Raw genomic sequence first — 18,820 nt, forward strand, 5'->3', positions numbered from 1 at the left:
ATTTTCTTTAATTTCCTAACTATGTTATTTTTATTTCAATTTTATTCATTGTTCCTGAATATTACTGTCAAGACAGTTTTTATTGTACATTAATTTTGAAGAGAAGTTTATTTTAGTAATTTCTGACCTAATTAAATATTTAGTGCATTGCATGAATAACACAATTTAACAGAAGGGATTTGATCAAAACTGGTGGAAGGGTGTGATCAAACAGAATGACTTAGCCATGCCCGAGGCTGAATCACGCATAAGAATTGACATTCATGCACACAGACACAGGACAGAGCGATGGCCGGAATACTAGTCCATAGTCGTACTACGGCGTTCTATAATTCATAGTTAAAGAACAAAATGTCATGCCTGATATTATTAATTATTGAAAGGTGATTGGATTCGCCCATGGCTAACCCGACCCTTTGCATTTACACCTTCATTTTAAGGAAGGAGGCAGGAGCCATCATCTAATGAAACAGATGAGAAATTGTCTTGGGAACACGTCTGACAGTAGTGTAGTGGTGAATGGTGACGTTGGCGCTGTGGATGGCGACTCGGTAGATGCGAGCGTGTCTGATGCCCCTTAAAGAGCATGTTTAGAGTCGGTGTGTGCCGAGCGGCCTTCTCCCCGCCGGCCGAGGGATCAGCGTTTGATTAGAAAGATTCTCTCCTCTTTCCTCCCGGTGTGTAACCGGGTCAGACTTCCACCTGGCAGAACATATTAAAGCTGGTTGCCAGGCAACAGAACTCTTTAAAAGTGAGCTTCCGCAGGAACTCTCTGTAGTCTGTGTGCTCGCACTACCCACCCCAGACCCACCATTGTAGGGAGAGGTGACTTTATCATGTTGATGATTCAGACCTCGCCACTGTTCCCATTAGTATGGAGAGATAGTGTATGATTGTGTGTAGGTGTGTGTGTGTGTGTTGTTTGCCTTGGTTTATGTGGTGACGAGCACGAACCTGGACTCCAGCTCTGGGGAGAGTCAGTTAGTGCAGAGACACAGGCTGAGACAGCCTTCTGGGATGAGCAGATGGGCTTTTCATGTTGAAAAAAACCCTGACATGTCCATGAGGTAGAGCTGCTGTGGTCTGGGAGGGGTGCCTTTTATTCCCTTCTCCACCCACATCCCCTCTCCCTCGCTCATTTGACGGACAAGGAAGAACAGAATCTTGGGAGGTGGATCATTAGATCCTGTACAAGCTTTAAAATGGGTGACGTGGAGTTGCAAACGATCCTGAATATTCACATTAAAATTTGTTATAAGCGTCTGGACATTTTAAAGAGAAACGGAGGAATAAACCAGGCTTTGTGAATGTGTCAATCTCATATTTTTGCTTTTTTTGTTTAATTGACTTAATCATGTAAAAACACACACCCACACACAGTGGTCTAATGTGCCCTCAACCCGAATCTCTCTATTCAGACACATTATCTCTCATAGTATGTTTTAAATGGAGATGATTAATGCATTAGAATTTGAGAAAAGCAGAAATTCAGTGAGCCCACTGCATTCCGCTCACCTTAATATGATCTGGTTACTTCTCAATCTGGCAGTCACGGGTGTACAATTAATTACTTGAGGTGAGTGAAATTTAAATGTAACATCTGAAAATATTTGACTCACCGCCATTATTACCGCCGCTATAATACTAAAATTAGGAGAGGAGAAAATACAACAGTGTAGGCCCATTTAACACATCGTTGACACATTAGATCCATTCCTGATCAGAATGTTGCTGTGGTACATCATGCATATAGAGGATATGTGTGGAATTATGGAATGAAGGGACGCCGGCATCATCACCAAGGCGGCATGGAGTGGTTGCAATAAGACGCAACTGGCGGCTCCCTCACTTCCCATTTCTGGAAATCCACCGACGGCAAATCCAATCAGCTCTCGCAGAGCATGGGGGGAAACCACATTGTAACCTGGCACCGCGAGAAGGCAACCGCCACACGTATCATTACCGACACTCTAATGTGTAATGTAGTGCCCTCCCCCGTAAACAGCGACTGCATTCGCCGGAGCGCCTCCGGTTCCGATGTGCAGCTCTGGCTGGCCTGCGGTAGACAGCTTCTGGACGGCTTTGGCACAGGGGGCTGACGGCCCCTCTTCCCCTCAGCCACTGTTGTCTGGATGAATAAGAGATGAGAGTTCGTGGAACGGCACTTCGTGGGAACCTGCCAGGCTTCGCACGGTTCGCCCCTCTGTTTCCTGGTTTGCTGCTCTTTAATGCACCCCCACCCCCTCCTTTATCATCCTCCCCTGACAACTGGCAGGTTCTCTCGCTTAAAAATAAAGGAACATCACGGGGAAAGACTTATGTTGCACGGCGAGGATATGACAGGCTGTGTGTCCAGTGGGACTCAGTGGTCCAAAACAACATTTTTTCCAGACCCGACTGGACTTAATCAGTCATCCCAAAGTGCACAGCGGGTCTGTATATGTGTGTGGCTGAGTGTGGTGCACGCAGTCGTGGTACCACTAGGGCGGCTTGGAGATCTTTCCTTTTTTCCCCGAGAAGGGATCAAACAACGCAGTTTGGACGCGTGTCGCGGTTAGCGCCGGGTAGATGCTTTTGGGATGAAAGTGGATTTGATCTAAGCCATATGTATCTTCTTTTGTTGTCTCCCCAGGGAGGGTGGAAATATCACTTACTCTTGTTGTGGCAGCTTCGGCTTTCCGTGGGTCAGGTTCACGTCCAGTGTGCGCTAGCTGACAGAAATTTGATGGTGGCCGAAGCAGACAAAGTGAACATCTGCACTGCATGAATTAAATCCTGCCATAGTTATCTGGTCTGACCTGCTTAAAATGATAAATCCATAAAAGTGTACAGACTGTAACCATTTTGGAAAAAAGATTTATCATTGACATATTTAATGATTAAGAATAAATGTATAACGCATCGATTGCAATACAGCCCTCGTCTGAACCGTCCTGCAGTTCCATTGCTACACAGGATGGGTGTACAGGGAGTGCAGAATTTTTGAGGAATAATTATATTATTGAACAACAACCATGTTCTCAATGAACCCAAAAAACTCATTAATATCAAAGCTGGATGTTTTTGGAAGTAGTTTTTAGTTTGTTTTTATTTTTAGCTATTTTAGGGGGATATCTGTGTGTGCAGGTGACTATTACTGTGCATAATTATTAGGCAACTTAACAAAAAACAAATATATACCCATTTTAATTATTTATTTTTACCAGTGAAACCAATATAACATCTCCACATTCACAAATATACATTTCTGACATTCAAAAACAAAACAAAAACAAATCAGCGACCAATATAGCCACCTTTCTTTGCAAGGACACTGAAAAGCCTGCCATCCATGGATTCTGTCAGTGTTTTGATCTGTTCACCATCAACATTGCGTGCAGCAGCAACCACAGCCTTCCAGACACTGTTCAGAGAGGTGTACTGTTTTCCCTCCTTGTAAATCTCACATTTGATGATGGACCACAGGTTCTCAATGGGGTTCAGATCAGGTGAACAAGGAGGCCATGTCATTAGTTTTTCTTCTTTTATACCCTTTCTTGCCAGCCACGCTGTGGAGTACTTGGACGTGTGTGATGGAGCATTGTCCTGCATGAAAATCATGTTTTTCTTGAAGGATGCAGACTTCTTCCTGTACCACTGCTTGAAGGTGTCTTCCAGAAACTGGCAGTAGGACTGGAAGTTGAGCTTGACTCCATCCTCAACCCGAAAAGGCCCCACAAGCTCATCTTTGATGATACCAGCCCAAACCAGTACTCCACCTCCACCTTGCTGGCGTCTGAGTCGGACTGGAGCTCTCTGCCCTTTACCAATCCAGCCACGGGCCCATCCATCTGGCCCATCAAGACTCACTCTCATTTCATCAGTCCATAAAACCTTAGAAAAATCAGTCTTGAGATATTTCTTGGCCCAGTCTTGACGTTTCAGCTTGTGTGTCTTGTTCAGTGGTGGTCGTCTTTCAGCCTTTCTTACCTTGGCTATGTCTCTGAGTATTGCACACCTTGTGCTTTTGGGCACTCCAGTGATGTTGCAGCTCTGAAATATGGCCAAACTGGTGGCAAGTGGCATCTTGGCAGCTGCACGCTTGACTTTTCTCAGTTCATGGGCAGTTATTTTTCGTCTTGGTTTTTCCACACGCTTCTTGCGACCCTGTTGACTATTTTGAATGAAACGCTTGATTGTTCGATGATCACTCTTCAGAAGCTTTGCAATTTTAAGAGTGCTGCATCCCTCTGCAAGATATCTCACTATTTTTTACTTTTCTGAGCCTGTCAAGTCCTTCTTTTGACCCATTTTGCCAAAGGAAAGGAAGTTGCCTAATAATTATGCACACCTGATATAGGGTGTTGATGTCATTAGACCACACCCCTTCTCATTACAGAGATGCACATCACCTAATATGCTTAATTGGTAGTAGGCTTTCGAGCCTATACAGCTTGGAGTAAGACAACATGCATGAAGAGGATGATGTGGACAAAATACTCATTTGCCTAATAATTCTGCGCTCCCTGTATATCTTGGCCACACCCTAAGCTTGACTTCAATCAGTAAATTTCCATCGGGGAAGAACTTTCATCTAAAAAGATTCCTACATTTTCCCCCAAAAAGTCGGGTGAAGATGGTTGGTGGCCTCAGGTGCTCCAGCATGTGTGGATCATTTAAAATGTGGGTTTTGATAGTTCAATGCCCTGTAGATGGTTGCTAGAGCTGTGAGTGAGCAAAAGGCTTTCAGCATGCCTTCACTGGACATGTTGTATATGTTGGACATTGTGTATTCTGAATTTATTATATGGAGGAGGATTGAAATATTAGTCATTAAACTATTAAAAATGTAAAGTCTGCCAGATATTTATGAGCATAATTTTATATCGAAAGTATTGGCTAAGCCTGCATTGGAAATGGGCTGATTTGGAATGAAGCAAATAGGTGTCTTCATGTTACATAATGATCTTACAAGTTGCTGTGTTCAGAAGGTTGGCTTTTTTTAATTACAGTAATAATCATATAAATAAGGCATCCAGGAGGCGTGATGGATGGAGGGCCTTGTTAAAGAGAACAGCAGGGTGGAGTGCATTCTGGGATGGATAATGTGCTAACATGTTGAGTTTAACTTGTAACAATGAGCAGAGATCATGCCTGGGAAGATCATAGACCTCATGAGGTGTCAACTTTCCTTCCAGTAACCGTCCTATTTACCAAAGACCTTTCCCTTCCCTTTCCCGGTTTCTATGGAAACGTGCAAAAAATGTGATGATCGGCTACAGCGGCTTCTCCCTGACAATCAAAAGCTGAAACGCAGGTGCTGTGGTGTATTACGGCTCTTTGCATGAGTGTAACAAATGCAGATGTTCCAATATTTCTCTCATTTTAGAAACCTACAATCATTATCCGTTCACAGAGCTCATTACGTTTGAAGTACGTGGACTCCCTCACAATCGTTTTACATAATTCTTCACTGTAATTCCCCATTCATTCTTAATAACAGCCCCTAAAAGTTAGGTTGGAAAAAGTCAGAATAAAAATTCCACTTGATTTGCATGGCTGAAGTATGCAGTAGATGAGCATATCAGGGGAACATAAAGCAGATACTCTCTTTGATCCTCCATTTTTTTCTGATCTGTCGATATATACAGTACAGGCCAAAAGTTTGGACACACCTTCTCATTCAATGTGTTTTCTTTATTCTCATGACCATTTACGTTGGTAGATTCTCACTGAAGGCATCAAAACTATGAATGAACACATGTGGAGTTATGTACTTAACAAAAAAAGGTGAAATAACCGAAAACATGTTTTATATTCTAGTTTCTTTGCTCTGATTACTGCTTTGCACACTCTTGGCATTCTCTCGATGAGCTTCAAGAGGTCGTCACCTGACATGGTTCTCCAACAGTCTTGAAGGAGTTCCCAGAGGTGTTTACCACTTGTTGGCCCCTTTGCCTTCACTCTGCGGTCCAGCTCACCCCAAACCATCTTGACTGGGTTCAGGTCCGGTGACTGTGGAGTCCAGGTCTCCACTTTCTGTTAAGTACATAACTCCACATGTGTTCATTCATAGTTTTGATGCCTTCAGTGAGAATCTACCAATGCAAATGGTCATGTAAATAAAGAAAACACATTGAATGAGAAGGTGTGTCCAAACTTTTGGCCTGTACTGTAGGTATTTGAATTTTTAATGCAGGGAGCAGTGGACAGACCCAGATTTCGGCAGATCCAGATTTAGATTTGCTTTGCTTTGTAACTACCTGCCCTACTCCAGTAATTCGTCGTGCAATTATCTCATTAGTTTGTATGGGTGGCGGGCGTTGCCAGTCGCTGATGAGGGTATCAGATTCCTTCAAACTCTCAGGGCATCCCCAAAGTGTCATGTGACCCTGTGATTGCATTAAGCACTGAGCTGCATGACAGGGGGCGAGTCATTTTAGAGTGAAATAAGGCGGCTGTGAGTGACCGCCTCCTTATTCTAGCTGCTTACCATGAGCTTTTCGGCAAACTCTTATTCTTTGTGCTTGTTTGGACGTGTCTAGGTTTTTTGGAAATAAAAAGAAAGTTTGCATTTGAGGTGTCTTGTCTCCGATTCCAACTCCGATTCTTATTTACCAAAAAGCCCAGTCTGTTGCTGAACCATTAAGCCTGAAGCATAGACATAAAATTGTAGACCTGAACATTTCTAATCTGTATTGCCATGGGATGATAAGACAGGGAACTGGCTTTTATGGGAATATCTATGTCTTTTGTAGGTGGCAAACTTGCTGCGCCTGTTCCAGATCCCCCAGATAAGCTATGCCTCCACCAGCGCAAAGCTCAGTGACAAGTCCCGCTACGACTTCTTTGCCCGCACCGTGCCGCCAGACTTTTACCAGGCCAAAGCCATGGCTGAGATCCTGCGGTACTTTAACTGGACGTACGTGTCCACTGTGGCTTCGGAAGGGGATTACGGTGAGACCGGGATCGACGCGTTTCAGCAGGAGGCCCGGGCGCTTCAGATCTGCATCGCCACGTCGGCCAAGGTGAGCCGCTCCATGGACCGTTACAGCTATGAGAACGTGATCCGTTCCCTGCTCCAGAAATCCAACGCCAGGGTGGTCATCCTGTTCACGCGCAGCGAGGACGCCCGCGAGCTGCTGGTGGCGGCCGCCCGCATGAACGTCAGCTTCATCTGGGTGGCCAGCGACGGCTGGGGGGCGCAGGAGAGCGTGGTCAGGGGCAGCGAGACGGTGGCCAACGGCGCGTTCACCATCGAGCTGGCCTCTTACCCCATCAAGGAGTTCGAAGACTACTTCACCGGCCTGAACCCCTACAACAACACCCGCAACCCGTGGTTCCGCGAGTTCTGGGAGCACCGCTTTCAGTGCAGCCTCCACGACCTGAGCTGCGGCAAGCACTCGCTCCGCGACGGGAGGTTTGAGCAAGAGTCCAAAATCATGTTTGTGGTGAACGCGGTCTATGCCATGGCGCAAGCACTTCACCACATGAAGCAGGCTGTGTGTCCCAACACCACCAAGGTCTGCAGTGCCATGAAACCACTGAATGGCAGGAAGTTTTACAAGGACTACATCCTGAAGACCAAGTTTGATGGTAAGAGATTTAAGTATGAAATCCCACAAATTCTTAAAAAAAGAATTGACATTTTTCTTACTTTCCTGAAATATCGCATGAGGTCCTGTCTCCTCCTGTCCTCCCTTGTTATTTGTTTTTCTTTTTGCCCATAATGCCACTTGTTCAAGGACACAGACACAATCTCTAATTCTCGATTATAGTCATCCTGGGAATGCATTACAACAAATCCGTACTTGCAAGTAGAAACCATACAAAACAAAACCCATACTTGCAAGTAGAAACCATACGAAACAAAACCGTACTTGCAAGTAGAAACCATACAAAACAAAACCCATACTTGCAAGTAGAAACCATATGAAACAAAATCGTACTTGCAAGTAGAAACCATACGAAACAAAACCGTACTTGCAAGTAGAAACCATACGAAACAAAACCGTACTTGCAAGTAGAAACCATACGAAACAAAACCGTACTTGCAAGAAGAAACCATATGAAACAAAACCCATACTTGCAAGTAGAAACCATATGAAACAAAACCGTACTTGCAAGTAGAAACCATACGAAACAAAACCGTACTTGCCAGTAGAAACCATACGAAACAAAACCATACTTGCAAGTAGAAACCATACGAAACAAAACCCATACTTGCAAGTAGACCATCAGCACAGATTTTATTATAAGGATTGTAGTGAACGTTAAATTCACAAATGTGACCAGTGCATAATTTCTTATGTATTGCAACAAAAATAGCCCCTTACATAATTACTTAATGTTATTCTCACTTTGACTGCGATGGAGCGGTAATAAATTGATTAAATGATTGAATTCCCCTTCGTTGGCGCCACAAGAAGCTGACGAAATTCGAAAAAAACAAATAAACATCTGCAGGGAGCCGCAGATTAATTTGTGTTCTTTTCACCGGGCCATAATTATCATCATCATGCTGCAAAACAGGCGCTGTCACAGTCTTCTGCGGAATGGGATTTTAGCCGGAAACACACAAATACCTCTGCGCGAAGCCTTGTGGCGTGGGTGAACAGAGGCGTAACCTGTCAGATGCCATCCCTTCCACTGTAGCTGGCCTGAATTATGCATAGCCGTCCTTGTCTGTGAAACATGCTTCGAGTGACACGCATTTATCACAAGCATGCCAACATGCTGCTAGCTCACTTTGAAGCAATATTCGGACATATTCTAATGTCCTGGGGACAGATTCCAGATTGGTGAAGCCGTCCTGAGGGAGCTACAAACAATTTGGACCTTGTAATGTAGGGAGACCATTCTGGAAATTCATAAAACTTGCCCTTAATTTACAGGTTTTATCCGACACCCTCAACCAAAGTGATTTGTAATCAGTAGTTGCAGGGACAGTCAAAGCAAACCCTGTCCACCCTATTCACCTCACTAATCCATAGTTTTCTGTGAGGTTTTGTGTCGCCACGTTTACATGCTTAAGACTGTGTCTAAAAATGTCCTCGGTAATGTGGAACAAATCGAATTACTTTGGGAGTTTGATAACATCTTGAAAACCAACAAAAGGAAAAGCCATTAAGATGTCGTTTAAGGCTTTGGAGAGGTGATCAAATGCGCTAGACTCTCCTGTGAGTCAACCTTCTGGCTTCAATTATGTAAATGTTCTGTTTGCACCTGTGACCAATGCATCAGCCTTGCCGAGACGAGGACAAGGCAAATCTGGAAGCCGGGCCGAGCTGGGCAAAGAGAGATGCAAAGGGCTTTGCCTGAAGGTCTGACAGTTAACCCACTGTTACCAAGCACTGTCATACCAGGAGATGAAAATACTTACAAAGACCAACGTAATGTATGTTGACAAGGTGTAATGCTGCACTATCCAACTGCAGGATTAATATATATTTATTATAAAGGATATCTTGTTTCAACGTTTCTCCCTTGCTCCTCAAGGTTTACCTTGCTGCTGATCTAAATATCTGTCTATATATCTAGAAGAGCTTTAATGATCCTTGTTGCAGATTCATCTCTCCCTGTTTGTTTGCTGGGGATATGCATATCATTCTTCTTTAACCTGTCTTCTCTCTTTATTTGTTTTGATGACTGTTGAGGAAATGATCTAAAAAATCTCCCACCACTGATGGTAGTTGGGCTGAGATCCATTGCCGTCCTCACCCTGGACTCTACTCTCATATTTTTGAGAGTATGTTTCATCAAAGGATAAAGATGAGCAAGTTCAACCACTTAAAAGTGAAAAAGTGGCCACAACCCATGACAACTAAATGCCCTACAAATTAGCATCTGCACTCACAACATGTATGAAATTAATCAATGGGGAAAAAAACATTTTCTTCTTGCATGGCCCTGTACAGCATCATGCCTCAATGGGCTAAACCAGAACCCCCACCACACCGTTTCTAAAGACAAGGAAATGGAAGCAACCTCAGGCTTGGTAGTAAGAAGTCCACTCTCATGGTCCATTTAGGAAGTATGTGTTTACAGTTTATCTTTACAGTTTATTTGGGTCAGGCAGAGCCTCCAGGCTGTAATCTTTGGTTGAATCTGTAGGTCTCTCAGATGGTCCATGATGTTCTGATATACAGTTGGCAGAGATATAAAAAAAAACTCATTTTGGTTGTTTCTTCTTTTCTGTAGCTCCCTTTCGTCCAGCGGACACAGACAACATAGTCAGCTTTGACGCTTTTGGAGACAGCCTCGGTCGGTACAACATCTTCCACTACCACAAACAGGACGGCAGGTACATCTACCAAAAGGTTGGGTACTGGGCGCAGAGCTTGAGTTTGAACACCAGCCTGATCCCCTGGGAGAGCCAGGTCATGCCCACCTCCCAGTGCAGCGACCCCTGCCGCAAAAACGAGATCAAGAGCATGCAGCCCGGAGACGTCTGCTGCTGGATCTGCATCCCCTGCCAGCCCTACCAGTACCTGCTGGACGAGTTCACCTGCGCCGACTGCAGCTTCGGCCAGTGGCCCCTGGACAACCTGACCGGCTGCTACAACCTACCGGAGGAGTACATCCACTGGGAGGACGCTTGGGCCGTGGGTCCCGTCACCATCGCCTGCCTGGGTATTCTGTGCACGCTCTTCATCATCGGCCTGTTCCTGAAGCACAACGAGACGCCGGTGGTGAAGGCCTCCGGACGCGAGCTCTCCTACATCCTGCTGCTGGGGGTGCTGATGTGCTACTGCATGACGTTCATCTACATCACCAAGCCGTCGGCGGCCGTCTGCACACTACGGCGCCTCGGCCTGGGCACCAGCTTCGCCGTCTGCTACTCCGCGCTGCTCACAAAGACCAACCGCATCGCCCGCATCTTCAGCGGCGTGAAGGACGGGGCTCAGCGCCTGCGCTTCATTAGCCCGACCTCGCAAGTGGCCATATGCGCCGGCCTCATCTCCTGCCAGCTGCTGGTGGTGGTGATCTGGCTGCTGGTGGAGGCGCCCGGCGTCCGGAAGGAGGTGAGCCCCGAGCGGCGCGACGTGGTCACGCTCAAGTGCAACAGCAAGGACTCCAGCATGCTGATGTCGCTCACCTACAACTGCGTGCTCATCATCCTCTGCACCGTCTACGCCTTTAAGACCAGGAAGTGCCCGGAGAACTTCAACGAGGCCAAGTTCATCGGCTTCACCATGTACACCACCTGCATCATCTGGCTGGCCTTCCAGCCCATCTTCTACGTCACGGCCAGCGACTACAGGGTGAGTGGGGGGGCGGGTCTTCCGTTCTTCACGCCCCATTTATAAGCTCTGTCAATAACGTGCAATGCTGACGCCTCCTCGGCCGGATCTAGATCAAATCACACAAGCCTGATAGCCGCTTCATCCTTCGCCACTGACCTGCTCGGCTGCTGCTACACTGAAGAGAAGCGTTCAGGTGTCCCGGTGTTTGCTTGAGGGTCAAGTTAAGGGGCCGAATTAAACATTTAAATCGTCTGTCATTTAACTCTGGTCGTATCTTATATGGCCACTTCTAATTCCCAATGCAACATCTACTTCAAGTGTGAGTCAGGAGCCAATATCTGGCCTCACTGCATTTATCCGTAGTACCTGCGATTCAGGAGACGGATAGAAAGATACCTTTGATCGGCTGTCTTTTGCGCTGATAAAAGGAGCAGCTTGCGTTTCATGTGGCTGGAAATGCGTTCCAGCAGAGAACAAAGGAACCGGCGAGATGATATCCAGGCAAATGACAAATTCTGCCTGAACAGGCGTCCAATGGCAGGTTTAATGACCAGAGATGAAGCGACAATTTAATGGTGCTGTGAAGCCTCTCCGCCTTGTGAAAGAATGCGCACGCCACCGTGGTGTTTGTTGCCGAGCTAAAATCAATAGTGATAAATAAATTAGAGATTACAACCGTGTGGTAAAATCGATGGTCAGGGGGTGTCTGTTGAGTTAAATGCAGGAGTTGATAGTACATGCGAGGGAAGACAGCATATTAGGGAATGTGCATTTTTACACCCACCGCAAGTGCTTTCTGTGAAGGGGAATTAATCAGGTCACTGATGGGGACACGCACCCTTATTTGCCTGATGAACACTCGTGGCCTCCTGAATTCTCCGAATCTGAGTGGCGGCGGTGAGCGCCGCTCGCGGGGGACCTGTCCTCTGTCCGCGGAGACCGTTGTGTTTCTCTGAGGACGCGGGGCGCAGGAAGGCGGAGGTCCCTGGTGGAGATGTGTGGGCTGGAGTGTGAAAAGGCCAGGCTGAGTCCCAGCTGTGGCCCCTGCACTGGGACAGAGGTGTACCTGAGCGAACCTCACACCCATATCTGGCTGCAACATGGAGTCATCTTATACTGTGAGACTAACGTCAGGAAAATGACACAGAAGACGTGTGTGAAAAAAAACACCTTTAGCCCCTAAGGGAATTGCCCAGATTTTGAGATCAACAAGCCCACGGTTTGGTTTGTATTTAGGGTTATATTTATGGGTCATGGTTTCGGTTTGGTCCAGCATTCTATCTGCCTTTTCTCTGCAAAAATAGCATTGTCTTATTTAATAATACAATTTAATAATACATGAAATCTATTTTGTTTTAAAAGCAAATGTCATTTCACCTGTACAATATGTCCAGTGAATGAGGAATCTAAAATATTTTACAATTAAATTACATTAAATAAAGATATTTTCTTAGCCTACAATTTAAAGCAAATATTTCAGCCCATCTGCATTATTCACAACATACAGTGGAACTAACAGTGGTGCACGTGAAATATTATTCAGTAAAAGCAGAAGTGCCTTCAAACTTGCTTATGTATTAAAAGAACCAGCCTCTAATGTCACTCTTGGCACAACAATATTTTAATAGAATGCAATTAATGACTATTTCATTAGCTGTCAAAGTCAAATTGAATAAAAACTGTTTTTTTTTTTAACCAGGTGGCATCTTTATGTCTCTGTGTATAAACTGTAATTGGATGTAATTGGAACTTGTGTTCAGAAAAAAAAGCCACAACTGTATGTGTGTAGATATTTCTACATTTAAGTCCTGTATTTTCCCACAAAGTAACATAAAAAGGAATGAGATTTCACACAAGTGGAGTAAATATATTACTTTGAAATGCAGTGAAGTAAAAAGCCTCCCCAAGTAGTGATGCATAAAACAGCTACTTAGCTACAGTAATCAATTACAAATAATTTAAATGATATGTTTGTGTATGTGTGTGTATATGTTCAATGTGATAAAGAATAATGTGTCGTGGTGACATCTTCTAGGGACAAGGGCTCCTGCCGCAGGGACTTGACAGTCCAAAGCATTTCAATTTCAATGTATTTTTGCAGATAAGAACACAATGCTTGAGTTCTGTTTGTCCTCTTTGTTGTTACATTCCCCACATTTTTGTTATGTGACATCTGCCTGTCACTGAAGTTTTTCTTTTGTGGGAAGAAGGCGTTTTAAGGTTAGGTCTGGCTGATCCAGCGGCTGCATCGCGGGACAACGCTAATGTCATGTGACTGACGCTGATCTCCGTCTTCTTATTGTCACACCAACCAGTTTACTGCTCTCACCCCGGAGAAAACAGGCAGCAACAAAAAAATCTAGGCCACCCTGAGTGCAGAACACGGCACTCCAGATACCCTTGACTGAGAAACGTTATTGAGAGATCTTGTCATATGCAAATTAAAGGTATGATGTGGGCTTGAGCACGCCGAAGTGAATAAAATTAAGAACTGCATCTCCAAACCACAAGCTGCACCGATCCGTCACAAATACAGTTTCATTCTTATAAACGTCTAAATGTCTGAACTGGCCTTGTTGGAAAGCCGGACGCTTCGGCTTCCTCAGAATCATCCTCTGCATTATTAAAAGCTTGTCCATTTGTTCGTATGCACTCTTGCTCTCAGTGAAACACTATTGATCCTATTTTAGGGAGTCGTAGGAGCAATGAAAGTGGGAGAAAGCAAGCCGTGAAGCATGGTGATACTGGGTGAAGGAGGGTCATACGCACGTGGTTCCTATATCATAGCCGTCAGAGGTGACTTTCCATAAAAAAAAAAAAGACCAACCTTGCCGAAAGGTTGCATGGCTGTGATATTTTTTCATTTTTACTTTATCGGTGGGTAAACATTGTAGTGAAATTTTCAGGATATTTTGTGTCGGATTTCGCCAGAGCTGTGGCTCCGCCCCGCTGACAGATGCATTGCCAGATGCATTGTCATTTTTTTCTGTTCATCAAATAGTAAGTGTCCTTAGAAGGATGTTGTTGCTTAGCCCTGACTCTGGACATTTCCTTTAAGGACCATCAAATATGAATTTGGTTTCTTCATGAGAAACTCTCCCTACCTTTAGACATTTAGGCATGCACCAGATTTGAATGGCAAAATGGTTTAGGACTCTTGGTAGCCATCCTGAAAGTGACATGTGTATGAATTTTTGGTTGACGTGTTAATAATTCAACAATTCATAAATTTAGGGCCAATTCAAAATTTCCTTGTTTTTCCATTGGAAAAAAACTGAAAAAACTGAAAATGGTTCTCTAATAATCAATGAAGCTTTGAACGACTAATCGTTGCAGATGAAGATTTTCCATCATTAACAGTCATTTACAACATCAACAATGTTTTCACCCATGGGATGTCTCTTTATGGCACTAAACAATTGTTTCCAATGAAAAACGAGGCCATTTCTAGATAACGGTAGTGTCCCCACGTTATTGCCAGCTCAGGTTAAGAAGCAGCGCGCTGCCTCTGGACACTATTACTTTTTTTCTCACTGAGTCCCAGTTTACCTCAAGTTGTAACTGCTGCATTACAATTCAGAGCCTCATTCACTTGCCACAAGTGCCTGCTGCGAGCCGTCAACTCTGTGGAAGGGACGTTATCTGGAACAGCACCTTAAATAGAACCACAGGCAGGGGACGGTCTTGCATTTGAGACAAACATCCAGCGTGACATCAGACAAGTTGCATTAAAAGCATGACTCTTACAGCTTTTATTTCTTTTTTCAGTCCTGATAAATTCACGTATTTCTTTATCAGAACTCAAATATTCATGGTTCAAAGCATTTTTGACATATGTAGTGTAGAAGTGCAATGAAATTCTTGTTTTGATGTCGACAAAATGGCGAATCTCTAAATATAATAGAAATAATAAGTAGGAAGGCAGAAGGAAACCTCACTTCACACCTCCTACCACCATGGCTGCGCTCAGGAGATGAATATGTGTTCTTTCTACAGGTGCAGACCACCACCATGTGCATCTCCGTCAGTCTGAGCGGCTCTGTCGTGCTGGGCTGCCTCTTCGCTCCCAAGATCCACATCATCCTGTTCCAGCCGCAGAAGAACGTGGCCACGCTCAGGGTTGCCACCACCCGCTTCAGCGTCACTACAGGGCCCGGCTCCAGTTTCTCGCAAGGTACCCGCAACAACTATTTTTCCAAAAAAACTTTAAACAAGTGGACCTGGCCTGGGGGTACAAATAAAAACAATTATTTAATTCGGGGAGTCGGAAATTTTATCATTTAATCCATTGCTCAGAATACGGTGTTACTTACATTTACATTTACATTTACAGCATTTATCAGACGCCCTTATCCAGAGCGACTTACAATCAGTATTTACAGGGACAGTCTCCCTGGAGCAACTTAAGGTTAAGTGTCTTGCTCAGGGACACAATGGTAGTAGGTGGGATTTGAACCTGGGTCTTCTGGTTCATAGGCGAGTGTGTTACCCACTAGGCTACTAACACCTTACTTCAGAATGAGGTCAAATAGAAAAAGAAAATTTTTTCATTTATGCTGTAAATCCTAAAATTGTTTAAATGAATATGAATATGAAACTGAAGACGCAGTAATTATCTCAAGGCTAGACCGCCTTAAAGCACACAGCCTGCAGTCTCTCAAAAAGCGAGGCCCTCAAAGCCCAGACCTTTGTAGACCGTGTCCTCGTCCCGTGTTAGTTAGACAACTGACTTGTAAGCTAGCCCTGGCTTCTCTGTTTTCACCTCCTTGTGGAGGAGGACAAGTTCTACGATGTCATGCAGCCCTGAATACCCTCTGATTTCCCCGTTCCTCCCCGGCAACGTCTATAAAAATTTGATGTAGATTGAGATTTGTATTCCCATCAATTATTCTCTTTCTTCTCTTTTATGTAATTTTTTTGTTTTCACAGCATCGGCCTCCAACATTGTCCCAACAGTGTGCAATGGCCGAGAAGTGGTGGACTCCACCACATCCTCTTTGTAAAAGTTCTGCCATACGTGATATCCAGAGGTATATAATCATTAGTCAAAACAACCACGGCGGTGAAAATGCTGGCACGCGCTCACCCGGAAGAACCTCCTGATTATATTTTGTCCTCAGCGTGCTGTGAGTACAGTGTCCCGACTCTGTTTTTATTTCTCTGATGGGTAGATGTATGATAAATGAGATGCCAATACAATTCAGTATACCCCTTATTTATATTGAGAGAGAAAAAAAGAGAGAGAAAAGCATAATTAAGCAAAAACATGGAGTAAGATGTAGTTAATATGTTCTATGTACAATATACAAGATGTTTTTAAATGTAGATTTTTGGTGAACAAGTTTGTGCTTTCTTGTAATTTATGTAAATAAAATGTGTTTTTATAATGAGCACAACCGCGGACAATTGACTCATTTCTGGGACATGTTTGTCGAACGTAAACAGCACAAAAACTGGGACAGATGTAAAAAAGCCATAGTCACAAAGACCAAGGCTTCATTTTGCTTATTTCACAGCTAACTGTGGAAAAACTGCATGGCATCTAAAAACCTCCTTGTTATGTCGCTGAAAGAATAATTACCACGAACCCCAGAACTCTTGCTGTAGGTATGTGTGGTTTTTCAACACCACGGCCTCCATTTCTGCATGGAGACGTTTTAAGGCGCGGCATTTGCCTCTATAATTCCTCACCATCTGCCGAGGCTTTTGACCAAACCGATCACAGCCACTTCATGAATATGAAGCGATGTTCTCAACAGAGCACCCATTAACTACCACAGTAATACCCCAGATATCTGCCACCATGAGTGAAGCGCCACCCCCCCCTAGTGAACGTGTTGACACACTGCACCAAGCCAGGACGTGACTGGCACCCCTGGGTCTGAAATCCAGGGTTTGGGGGTCAGGCAACTAGTAGAGCCTCGACTTCGGTCAGCGCCCTGCTGCTTCGACGGAGGAACATTCTGGCCTGCATTTTGTAGTTTGGCATCAGTGATGTTGGTGTGATGTCTGCTCAGGTGTGGCAACTGAATTTTGGTGCGACCCAGTTTGGTGGGAGATTTGCACTTGATCAGGGAAGCACACAAAATGTGACATTTCATGCATAGTCATATTCACTCTGCATACTCTTATTGAACAGTTAACTCAGGGTTAAGTGTCTTGCTCAGGGACACAATGGTAGTAAGTGGGATTTGAACCTGGGTCTTCTGGTTCATAGGCGAGTGTGTTACCCTCTAGGCTACTACCATCATCAGCGCAGCCTCTTTGGTCTTGGTTCCGGGTCTCCAAAAAGTCTTCCCTCCAGCCCCACCTTAATTTGGCCCGCGTGTTTCTTCACCTTTGTGTTGTCTTCGGTGACTTTTTCACCTTTTTTAAAAGTTAATGTGTCATAACTTTGCCCTTCTTTCTTTTTTTGGACTGAAAATAACACGGTGGTTCCATACTATGCTATGTGTAATTTTCTTTTTAAAAATTTACTATTTTTATTAGATTATGGGTGATAAGATGATAATTTCACCCTGACAGATTTAGTGGGGTCAAACTATTGCTCTTTCCAGACAGACACACAAAATGACTTTGAAAAGTCACATTCACACACACACACACACTTCAAAGCAACAGGAATTCCAACTCTCACACACACGTTGGGCCTCCAGTCAAAACAGAAGCCGGACAGCCGTAAATATGGTTCATTTCACAACTTTGATGTCTGATTGGGGACAAGACAATAATAAACAACCCCCCCAAAATGCTTTTCACTCTGAGACAGTGAAATGTAGAAAAGGTACACTGCTTTAGAGGTTCTTGACCTGATAGCCAGGTGTCAGAGGAAGAAAACTTCACTGAAAATGATGAAGACTTTATTCTAAATGATGAGGAGGAATCAAATGATGGAGAAGAGCCGGCTCTTCTGGTCCTGGAAAGGACCAACAAGGTATGCTGTTTCTCATGCTGATAACATAAAGTCAACATTTGAGTTAATTATGCCAGAATAAATTAAAAAGATTCTGCTGGAAATGGCCAACAAGGAAGGGCATCGTGTTTATGGTGACGACTGGAGGAAGATGGATTAAATAGATCTTCAGGGACACCTGGGACTTTTGATTCTTGCAGGTGTCTACGGGTCCAGTAAAGTAAAGCATCCAGAGTATGGGAGGGCCAGAGACAAACTCAGGTGTGGGATAAGTGGGTACATCGATTGCACCTTATGTATAGTCCCGGTGGATAGTGACAGTGGATGAGCGCCTGGTCCCATTCAGAGGTCGATGGGGACAATATACGCCAAGTAAACCCGGCAAGAAGGTGGCCTAGCGGTTAAGGAAGCGTCCCCGTAATCAGAAGGTTGCCGGTTCGAATCCCGATCCGCCAAGATGCCACTGAGGTGCCACTGAGCAAAGCACCTTCCCCCCACACTGCTCCCTGTACGCCTGTCACTCGGGGTGATGGGTTAAATGCAGAGGACAAATTTCACTGTGTGCTGCTTTGTACCACATGTGACAATCACTTCACTTTAGAAGGGCATCAAAATCTGGACCGCCTGTGATGCCCAGACAAGCTACGCCTGGAGCATGCAGGCGTACACAGGCAGACAGAGT

General features: G+C 44.5%; 1 protein-coding gene across 1 annotated transcript in view; it reads left to right on the top strand.

Annotated features, from left to right (window-relative positions):
- Positions 1–16,615, top strand: part of grm2a (glutamate receptor, metabotropic 2a) — a 29,944-nt gene extending 13,329 nt beyond the window's left edge. The window contains exons 3-6 of the mRNA XM_028998982.1: positions 6,738–7,575; positions 10,180–11,243; positions 15,222–15,399; positions 16,155–16,615. Coding sequence (XP_028854815.1) covers positions 6,738–7,575; positions 10,180–11,243; positions 15,222–15,399; positions 16,155–16,228 — 2,154 coding nt within the window. The 3' untranslated portion in view covers positions 16,229–16,615. The remainder of the gene's footprint in view (positions 1–6,737; positions 7,576–10,179; positions 11,244–15,221; positions 15,400–16,154) is intronic.
- Positions 16,616–18,820: the final 2,205 nt, after the last annotated feature.

The sequence above is a fragment of the Denticeps clupeoides genome, chromosome 12 (genome assembly GCF_900700375.1).
Source record: "Denticeps clupeoides chromosome 12, fDenClu1.1, whole genome shotgun sequence".
Lineage (NCBI taxonomy): Eukaryota > Metazoa > Chordata > Actinopteri > Clupeiformes > Denticipitidae > Denticeps > Denticeps clupeoides.